At 38.8% G+C, this 10,661-nt stretch overlaps 1 protein-coding gene across 1 annotated transcript in view; it reads right to left on the reverse strand.

Moving 5' to 3' along the window:
* Positions 1 to 10,661, reverse strand: part of Glipr1l2 (GLIPR1 like 2) — a 29,797-nt gene that overhangs the window by 17,474 nt on the left and 1,662 nt on the right. Inside the window, exon 2 of the mRNA XM_008843384.1 lies at positions 2,015 to 2,260. Coding sequence (XP_008841606.1) covers positions 2,015 to 2,260 — 246 coding nt within the window. The remainder of the gene's footprint in view (positions 1 to 2,014; positions 2,261 to 10,661) is intronic.

Genomic DNA, 10,661 nt, shown 5'->3' on the forward strand with positions numbered 1-10,661 from the left:
ATTCAGGGAAAGAGCCAATGGAAGTAACACTTAATAAATCAATTTTCCAATAACTGATTAAATGCAAAAGCTTTAAGTCTTTGGAAGAGAAGGAGGAAGATTAGAAAGGAGAAAATGTTTGGGGTTGTTTATGCAATGCCTGCAGAGGACAGAAGCGGCTGTTGGAGCCCCTGGAGCTAGAGTTACAGACAGTTGTTAGCTGCCATGTGGGTGCTGGGATTCAAATCTGGGTCTTCTGCAAGAACAGCCAGTATTCTTAACCGCTGAGCCATCTCTCCAGCCCCGAGAAAATGTTTTGTAAAAATGGAAGCTTCTAATAGAAGGAAGGAAAAGAGGAGCAGACCGGTCACAGAGGGAGCAGAAGAGATGCAAGTGTAATGGAATGAGACAGCAGGCTTCCTTCCTTTGCAGAGGAAATTATGCTCTGAAATGAAACAAAATTTGGCTTTTTATGAAAAAAGACCAAGAAAGGATGTGGTCCCTATCAAAGGAGTTTTTGGCTCCCCTGAATTGGAGCCAAAAACTGGATGGGAGTAATGAAAGGGCCAGAAATTCCCTGTGTGCATGATCTTAGTAAAATTTCAAGGAAAGAAAATGTTCTTGTTTTGTCTCATTAACTACTGTGAAAAAAAAGCAATTTCTGTTTCCTATTTGATTCATATCAAGTTAGTGGTTTTAAAAGTCTGATTCTTAAAGAAATAGAGTGATATGTTAAATAACAGAGACACATATCTGAGGGTAGACCACTTGCTTGGTAACATGTTCGAGACTCTGGAATCAATTCCCACTACTGCAATAATACAAAATAAAATAATAAATTTAAGCATGGAAACGAAGTCTAACAGGTCAAATAAAGATATAAGAATGTCTAGGTGGCTTGAATTAAAGAAAATGGCAGAGAGAGAGAGAGAGAGAGAGAGAGAGAGAGAGAGAGAGAGAGAGATTTGGTTACTTCATTGAGAATTTGAAGTTATATGAAGGATTCTAGCCTTGCTATGAGACAGTGGAGAATTACTATAACTTTCTAGAAGAAGAAAGAACCAATAAAAGAACTAATATTTTTTTGAAGAATTCATTTAATTGAAGAGTTAAAAATATGAACACATTCCAAAGTTTTATATAAAACATGAGGTGACTGAAAACACTCATGCTTTAAATAAACTCAACTTAGGACTGCAAGATGGCTAAATTAGTAAAAGTGCTTACCACCAAGATTAATCACTTGAGTTCAATCCCCAGGACCCACATGGTGGATGGAGAGAACCAACTCCCCACAAGTTGTCTTCTGACCTCTACACATGCACTATGGCATATGTGCGCGCACACACACACACACACAAACACACACACACATGCACAAATGCTAAAAAACAAATCAATTTCATTAAAAATCTCTTGATTTCTGACACAAATAGTTATTGAAGAGCTAAGTGGTGTCATGTTTTTTTATCTGGGCTTTAAGACAAGATCTTTGTCCTCAGTGTTGAATGAGCTATGTAAGTTATTATGTGAAATAATATAGGCAGGTTCAGGAAATGAAAAGTGACTGGGATTTCCTGAATGATAAGGTGAGAGTTGCATGGCTGGAAATGAGTCATGAAAATAATTCTAGAAGTCTGCATTAAAAAATTATAATCAATTAGCTACATTACTATCAGTATATATACTGATCTGTGTGAAATTATGATCTTTTATTTTTGTTTATGGTCAATAATTTGTAAGTATTTTTAAAGTAGAATCTTATTTTCTTTCCTAGTATGCAGTAATTTTAGAAAAGCCCCTTTGATCTTTAAGTGTGCAGACAAGTTTTTTCTTAAAAAAAGAATGTTTTATTGTATGATTTGCATAATACATGGAATGGTAGACATTTTAAAGATATAGGTCTAATTCGAATTTTGATTTCTTTAGAGGTGCTATTTTTCCCCACTTGAGCTTATAAATTTAAAACAGAAAACTAAGTAAAGAAATATACTTAAAAACTATACTAATTAATAACAATATAGAAATCAGATACCTGAACATAATTAGAACAGTTCTCAATACAATTATCCTTTTGAAAATTATACTTTTTCCTTTCTTCAAACCAACTTCTGATAGCAGTTCTTGCAGTAAATTCATTTTCAGGGCCAACCCACATGTTTTCACCAACACCAGCAAATACAGGATGGACCTTATGGACTTCACCTAAGTGCACATTACGCTGAAACACACATTTTTTCCCCCATGCTCTAGCAGTTCGTGATAAAGCTACATCCCAAGTCTGAAAAATAAACACACAAAAAGCAAAGAACACAAAATAATTAAAGATAATTTTTTGTGCTCCAATCTGTTTCCTTGGCACTTACTATTTTAGGGAAACATATTCTGAAATTATTTATGTGTATTTTCTTTGGAATATCCTTGGAGGAAAAGTTTTTTTTCAAGTACTCATAAGTATAATGACTATTTCCTGAGATAGAAGACCATGAATATATCTGTCCAAAATATTCAAATGATAGATAAAACAAATTATTATGCTATGCTTATAGTCAGTCTTTTTTTAGAATGATATAATATGCTTACATAGTCTGATTAGAATATATGCTCTTCATCTCTTGCTTTTTATGCCTAGTAATATAATGTTAAAATATTTTCTAGTCACTGGGCATGGTGGTGCATGCCTGTAGTCCCAGCACTTGAGAGGCAGAGGCAGGCGGATCTCTGTGAGCTCAAGGCCAGCCTGGTCTACATAGTGAGTTCCAGGACATCTCAGGCTATAGGGAGACCCTGTCTCAAAAAGACCAAAAAATAAATAAATACTTTTTTCTAGTGAATAACTATTTATTGAGCACTCATTATATTCAAAATATTGTTTTCAGATATAAAATGAGTATGCATTTTTGTATTCAAGTTGCTTGCTATTAGATATGATCCTATAAACACATGTATATACCTTGAATTTACATTGGTAAATTTATAAAAGAGTCACATATAAATTTCAATGCAAGTTCTCAGAGATGTTAGAAAATCTGTAAACATCGAGGCTGGAGAGATAGCTCATGGTGTAAGAGCATTGGCTACTTTTGCAAATGACTCAATTTGGTTCCCAGCACCCATGTTGGGCATCTCACAGCTGCCTTGTAACTCCAGCTCCAGAGGATCTGATGTCCACTTCTGGCTTCCAAGGGTACCTGCGTGTATGTTCTCTCTCTCTCTTTCTCTCTCTCTCTCTCTCTCTCTCTCTCTCTCTCTCTCTCATTCTTTGTCTCTTGCCCTTTCTCATAAATAAAAATAAAATAAATATGAAAATGAAAATCTGCAAACTTAGAATCACTATCCACAAACATGCAGAGATATTTGCTTCTATTAACATTTACAGGATCAAGTTTATGTTAAGGACAGCAAAACAACACAATCAGCAGGAAAATCAGCAGAATAGTTGTTGAACCAAAATGCTAAGCACTTAATAAATTAAGCCTTTAGAATATCCCTCCACTATTTTCTCCCCAAAGTTATCTACTACTAAAAAACAAAACAAAACAAAACAAAAATGTGGGGCTTGAGAGATGGCTCATTGGTTAAGAGCAAGTACTGTTCTTGCAGAGGACCTGAGTTTGGTTCCCAGCACCTATGTCAGGCAGCTTACAAGTGCCTGTAACTCCAGCTTTGGCAGATCTGATGCCTTTGTCATCTGTGTGCACACACACTTACTTGCACGTACCCCCAATACACATGATTTAAAAAATCCTGTGTATACATTTATCCATCTCTGTATACACACATAAGCACACATTGAAATATAACTTTTGTTATTATAAATGGACACCTTTCCTTCACATATTATGATCTTACCATCCGAAACTTACATTTTCCATGTAGAGACTGTTACATATTAATACACCTAGATGTACTGACTTTTTACAAATTCTACACAGTGTTATATAGCAAGGAAAACCTATAAGTACTATAAACATTCTACCACAATGGCATTTGGACAGTTTCCAATGTCTTTCAATGTCTTTTCACTGTCTTCTTGCTAACTTACTATGGATATAGTTCACACACCTCATCATACACCAATCATTATTTTCATTTATGTATGATCTCATTTAATATTGGTAAAAACCATGTAAGTTATGCATCATTATTACTATCATGTACACCTAACAATAGAGATAGATTTTAAGAGTGTTGGGAAGTTGGGTGTGGTGGCGTATACCTTTAATCCCAGCACTCAGGAGGCAAAAGCAGGTGGATCTCTGTGAGTTCAAGGCCAGCCTGGTCTACATAGTGAGTTCCAGGTAAGCTGGGACTACAGGGAGACACTGTCTCAAAAGGAAACCAAAGCAAAACAAAACAAAACAAAATTCAATGCCTCTACTAGACACTTCAGGCTAGCAAATAAAAAATCCAGTGCCAGGAATGGGCTACCTCTTTTGGAATAGTTGGCCATGGGGCTCTCATAGACCCTCAAACATTACTGGTTATTGCTATTGCTCTTTACCTGCTAGAACTCAACCATAAGACCCTATTGCTGAAAACACTACATATTTGAGTTGTAGAACATGGAAGAATCAAGCTCGTACTGACCTGGAAGCTTCATCCCTACTGACCAGCTTTCACAGTGCTGAAAGGTGTTATGTATACTACAGGAAGACAAAAGTAATCATTAGTCTTACCCAGCTGTGAATCCTGTGAGTCCATTTGTGTGATAGTAGCACAAATGTAATGGGAGTAACCAAAGACTTTGTGATGGATTTCAGGCCCACTCCACAAGATGGAACCCATGGGTAAAGAACCTGTAGATGGACAGGTTGTAGGCCCTGCGGAAGATCCTACTACTATTATTTTGTTAAATGGACATAGTTTTAAACGGACTCTGAATGACATTGTTATGCCCATAGGTTACAGCATCTCTGAACCCTCATTAGAAACTTCTTTTTTTACAGTAGATGGAGATTAACACAGACACACCATTGGTCATCATGCAGAGAATAACAAACTATGGAGTGCTCAGCCTTAAATGGAACATCTACATCATATCCCTCCTTCAGAGTCTCAGGGGTCATTATGGAAGAGAGGGTAGAAAGATTGTAAAAGCCAGGGGTAGTGGATGACTACAAAGAAACAGTGTTTTCCAGACACTGTAGGGCAACTGCACATATGAACCTACAGCAGTTGTGACAGCATGCACAAGACCTGTGCAAGCCCAAGCCATGCAAAATCCCAGGTTGGAGGGGGGAGGTGAGTACAAAGCCCCACCCTAGCTGAGGAGCTATTGGTGATTGATAGATGCTGGAGCAGGAGTCAGTTTTCTTTAAGGATGTGACTTCTGGGGTACGTTGCCCAGCCTCCAGGGTATGGACCCACATCCAAAGGTATTACTGGAACACAAAGTAGAGTCAATGGTCTTTCCAAAAAAAAAAAAAAAAAAAAACAAGTCAGGCTGGCTTCAAACTCAGTCTCCCCATCCTGTCCTGCTTCTGTAGACTTAGTGCTTAGATTGTAGGTGTAAGCCACCATAACTGGCTTTTTGTAAACAGCCTACTTTAAAGAGAATTATAGGGGTTAGGGAGAAAGCTCAGTTTGTGAAGTGCTTGCCTGAGTACCTGAGTTTGGATACCCCCACCACCTATATTTAAAAAAATAGGCTTGATTCAGTATTGCCTAATCCTAGCACTGAAGAAGCAAGGGATTGCTGGGCCTTGCTAGCTGCTATCCTAGCTGAAAACAAGTTGAGCTACAGGTTCAGTGAGAGACTTGTTTCAGAGAATAAGGCAGGGAGTTAAAGATGACACCTGACAAGTTCTTTTGACATTTAAATTCACTTATAAAAGGTCTTATAAGTGAATATATTCAATTCTAGCCTATTTACATTATCAGCTTAAAAATTCCTTCCCACAAACATTTTAACAGCTTTCTGTATTCATTAAGTTCTGGTTTTAAATTGTCCTTTATATCATTTGGAGCAATCAGTTTTTTTGTTTTGTTTTGTTTTTTAAAAAAATATTTTACTTACTATTGGTATTTTATGTGTATGCACGTACTTAAGTGCACCCATGTCATGCAACGAATGCTGGTAGAGGACAGAAGAGGCTGTCAGATCCCCTGGAAATGGAGTTATGGACAGTTGTTAGCTGCTATGTGTGTGCTGGGATTCGAACCCAGGTCTTCTGCAAGAACAGTGTTCTTAACTGCTGAGCCACCTCTCCAGCCCGTTTTGTTTTTTTTACTTTAGAACAAGATTATTTTTATTTTGAGCAAAATGTATTCTATGGCATTGGAGAGATGGCTCATGGGTAGGAGGTCTTGTTGCTCTTTGAGGGGACTCTTGCTTCTTCCAAGAACAAACCTGGAGGACTTGGCTGTAAATATCAGAGTAATCCAACAGTGTGGCACTGGTATACAAGAAGACATACAGACTGTGGAATAGTATTGAGAGCACAGATAGACGTTCTTGCATGAACAGGAGCAAATGATTTTTGTCCAGTCTTCCAGGAACATTTAATGGACCAGGAGTAGTATTTTCAACAAAGGATTGGGAAAACTTATCTATATACAAAAGAATGGTATTAGACCCTTCTCTTATACCATATTTCCAAATTAACCACTAATGGGTCAAAGACTGTTGTAGTTTGTCTGTCCATTGCTGTGACAAAATACTTTAACCAATACCAACTTGGGAACATGAAAGGATTTATTTAGCTTATATCTCCTGAGTCACAATTATCAGGGAGCCCAGGTTAGGAACTTGGGGCAGGAAACTGGAGGCAGGAGCTGAAACAGGCCATGGAGGAATGCTGCTTACTAGCTTGCTCCTTTGGCCCATGCTCAGCCTGCTTTTTTATACAACACAGGACAATTTGTCTGGGGAGGCACCACCCACAGTGGACTGGGCTCTTCCACATTATTCAGTAATCAAGAAAATGTCCCACAGACATGAGCACAGGCCAGTCCAATGGAGGCAGTTCCCCCAAGTGATGCTCCCTTTCCTGAGGTGTGTCAAGTTGACAACTAAAGCTATCCAGCACAACTGACCCTTTGTCAATTTGACAGGCAAACACATTGCTATTAAACCACAATCTTTCCATTTCTTGTCCCCAAGATATGATGTTAACATTAATATCACAACATAAGACAGTACAACTTTAAAATACCACAATATTTAGAAAATCCAAACATGTAAAAGTTCATAGTCTCTTTTAAAAGTCTTTTAACTGTGGGCACCTGTAAAATCCAAAATAAGTACTCTCTTATTTCAAAAAGGAAGAATTGGGCACACATAAGCAAAACCAAAGTTCAGCGAAGTAGTTCAAGGCCGGACATCTAGATTTCATTCACAGTCTTCTGGGCTCTGAAGGGTTTCAGCAGCTCCCCTTCTGACTCTGTGGTCCACAGTACACACAGCTCGACTCACAGACCCAGGCCAGCTCCATTCCACACCTGCTGGTGCCCTCCCTGGTGGTTGTCTCTTGGTCCTGTCACCTCCAAAAAGCTGGGGTCTCCACTGAGACTGAGGCTGCACCTTCACTGGCCTCTCAGGGTACAAAGCCTCAGATTCTCTCCATGAGAATTCTGGGAGCCTTTACTACAACTGAAGCTGCACTTTCATCAATGGCCTTTCCTGGCCTCTCAGGGTGCCAAGCCTCAGCTGTTCTCTGTGACCCCTTCACACTTTCAACACCAGAACCATGCAGGAGACTCTTTCACATTACCAAATCCTGCTTCCAGCTTGAGATGGAGGCTCAGTCCCCACTCTGGACCACAGCTTCTGTGTACTGACCCTGAGGAAATACTTCTCAGAAGATTTCACCTCAATGATGCTCATCTTTTGTTATAGCTGATTTTTCAGCCCCAGCTAACCAGCATCAATTATCCCAGTAAAGCAAAGGTTTTACTTCAGGTTCTGGTCTCTTTTTAATCACAGCCAATTCTTCAGCCCCAGCTGACCAGAACCCACAGATTCTTAATCCAAGATATCACACAAACAGCACTGATAGTCTCCACTTCTCTAGACCACCATTGTCTGCAACTCTTTCAGCACAACTGTTCCAAGCTCCACAACAACAAACTCACACTCAAACTCAACACTTTTCCAGCCCAAAGTTCCAAAGGCTTTCACAATCCTCCCCAAAACACCAAGATCTGTCTGACACAGCAATACCCCACCCTGTGGTGACAATTTTTGTTCTAGTTTGTCTCTCCATTGCTGTGACAAAATACTCTAACCAAGACCAACTTGGGGAAGAAAGGATTTATTAGACTTACATTTCCTGGTTCATAATTTATCAGAGAGCTCAAAGTAGGAACTCGGGGCAGGAACCTGGAGGCAGGAGAGCTGAAGCACAGGCCGTGGAGGAAAGCTGCTTCTGTAAAGGTGGTGGGGTGGGGAAGGGGGATGGAAACCACCCATAGTGGGCTGGGCTCTCCCACATCACTCAACAATCAAGAAAAGGCCCCACAAACATGGCTTCAGGCCTGTCCAATGGAGACATTTCCCCAATTAAGGCTCCCTCTACCCAGGTGTGTCAAGTAGACAACCAAAGCCATCCAGCACAAAGACCTATATATAAGAACTGAAATTATAAAACTCAGAAAATGTAAAAGAAAAGTTTTATAAATTGGATTTGGCAATAATTAGTTGAATATGGTACCAAAAGCATATGAAAAAAAAACTATCAAAGTTTAAGACTTTCACTATCATAAGAGTGAAAAGGCACCCCACATAATGAGAAAAATATTTGCAAATATTCCTCCTCTCCTGTGCTCTTCCCGCCCAGCTCTCCTGTCTGCTGTGCTCCTCACATCACAGTTTTAGCTTTTCCTCTCGTTTTCCTCCCTCCCTCTTCTCTCCTGTTCTCTTTTCCTCTTTCCTAATGAGGGGCATGAGGGAAAGAACTGTAAAGGGGAAAACAAAGAGAAAAGGGAAGGAAGAAAGAAAATACTGAGAAAAAAATACACACTAACTTTCAGAAAGAAACAGGTAAAAATTTAGGGTGAAGCCTTAAGCTAAACTTAAAATGTACTATTTTAAAATTAAAATTATATGTTGTGGGTTGAGAGCTAGGTGACTTTCTATTATTTTATTTGAAATATTTCATAATTTTTAAAGATCCCAAATTTAGCACTTGTAAACGTTGTATGAGAAAGCATTGTATTTATTCATATTTAAGAGAAAGGATAATTCCAAATTTGGGGAAACAGTTACAAGAGGAGGGAAATATGAAAAGTTAGTTGGAAAAAACGGTGTGCAGAGGCTGGAGAGATGGCTCAGCGGTTTAAGAGCACTGACTGCTCTTGCAGAGAACCAGGGTTGGATTCCCAGCACCCACATGGCAGCTAACAACTGTCTGCAACTCCAGCTCCAGGGGATCCAACACCTTCTTCTGACTTCCACAGGCATTGCACAACACAGGCACACTTACACACATGCAGGCAATACACTCATACACTTTTAAAAATAAATAAAAATTAAAAGAAAAAATAATCTGCAGCAAATAGGACAACATAAAACCTAGGAAAACATCCTTGACTACACAAGATGAAATAAACAAAAAAAAATTAAATTTCCAATCAAAATAGCATTTTAAAAAGTAACATTAGGGCCCAAGGGATGGCTGTGCTGGTAAAGCACCTATTTGATATTAAAACAAAGTACCATTTTATAACTAATTTAGGAAATGACTGAAAATAACCAAGTCAGTGAAAATATTAAAAAAATGACACGTATACAGTTATTTGCTTGGTTTTCCAGTGGTTTAAAAGAGTAATTGCTGCATTTCAAGTATTTTTAAAAAGTCGTACTTTTATCATTCTACTTCTGAATATTTTGTTAAGGAACTAATTATGAAGGTGGAAAAGTATATCTCTGTTAGTCCTTGTCATGTAATTTTTCATGTACATTAAAAGCACTTAATTGCCTAAGAAGGGAAGGGTTATTCACTTATTGGAGTTTTACAGTCATTTCTAATGACAAGCATAAAATCTGCATAACAAGGAAATAGATGATGTTAATAGAAAAAAAATGATGGAGAGGATCCACAAAAATCTTTGTAAGAGAAAAAAATCTGAGTCTGTACTAGGGTGAATATGTCACCCGAATCTCATTATAGACTGCTCTGGGCTTCCCAGTCCTGTGATCACCCTGAAAAGAATTCAGAGACAGGCGGATGTAGTGAAGATGTGCAGTTCTCAGCCTATGCTCAAGGGGTAGGATGGCTTCATATCTCTAAAATCTCTAGAACAGAGAGCTTTTCCAAACTCCGTTTTCCTACTTAGGTGATTGACAAGCTCATTTAGACGACTCTCTAAGGAGGGGTGATGGTAAGTGCTCGTCCTGCATCAAGTCTGCTGCTACCAATTCATGAACTTCTAGGCAGTTCAGCAGCTACATTTCCTCCCAAGGCCAGAGGCATGTCGCAGGCCCCATTCTTGTGACCAGTCCTTAGAGCCCTGTAGCCCTTGGTGGGTCCCAGCCCTAAGGCCATCAAATTCTACTAATATCCAACTACCTACTGAACAAGGACACCAAGACGTTCCTTTGGAAGCAAAATTTGGCATAGGGTAAGAAAGAAAGAGAGAGGGAGGGAGGGAGGGAGGGAGGGAAGGAGAAAAGGATAAGAAAATAAAAAGAAAAGAAAAACCTCTCAATAACACTCAGGATGTATTTTTTAAAGGCAGAA

The sequence above is a fragment of the Nannospalax galili genome, unplaced genomic scaffold, assembly GCF_000622305.1.
Source record: "Nannospalax galili isolate Female #2095 unplaced genomic scaffold, S.galili_v1.0 scaffold720, whole genome shotgun sequence".
Taxonomy (NCBI): Eukaryota; Metazoa; Chordata; class Mammalia; order Rodentia; family Spalacidae; genus Nannospalax; species Nannospalax galili.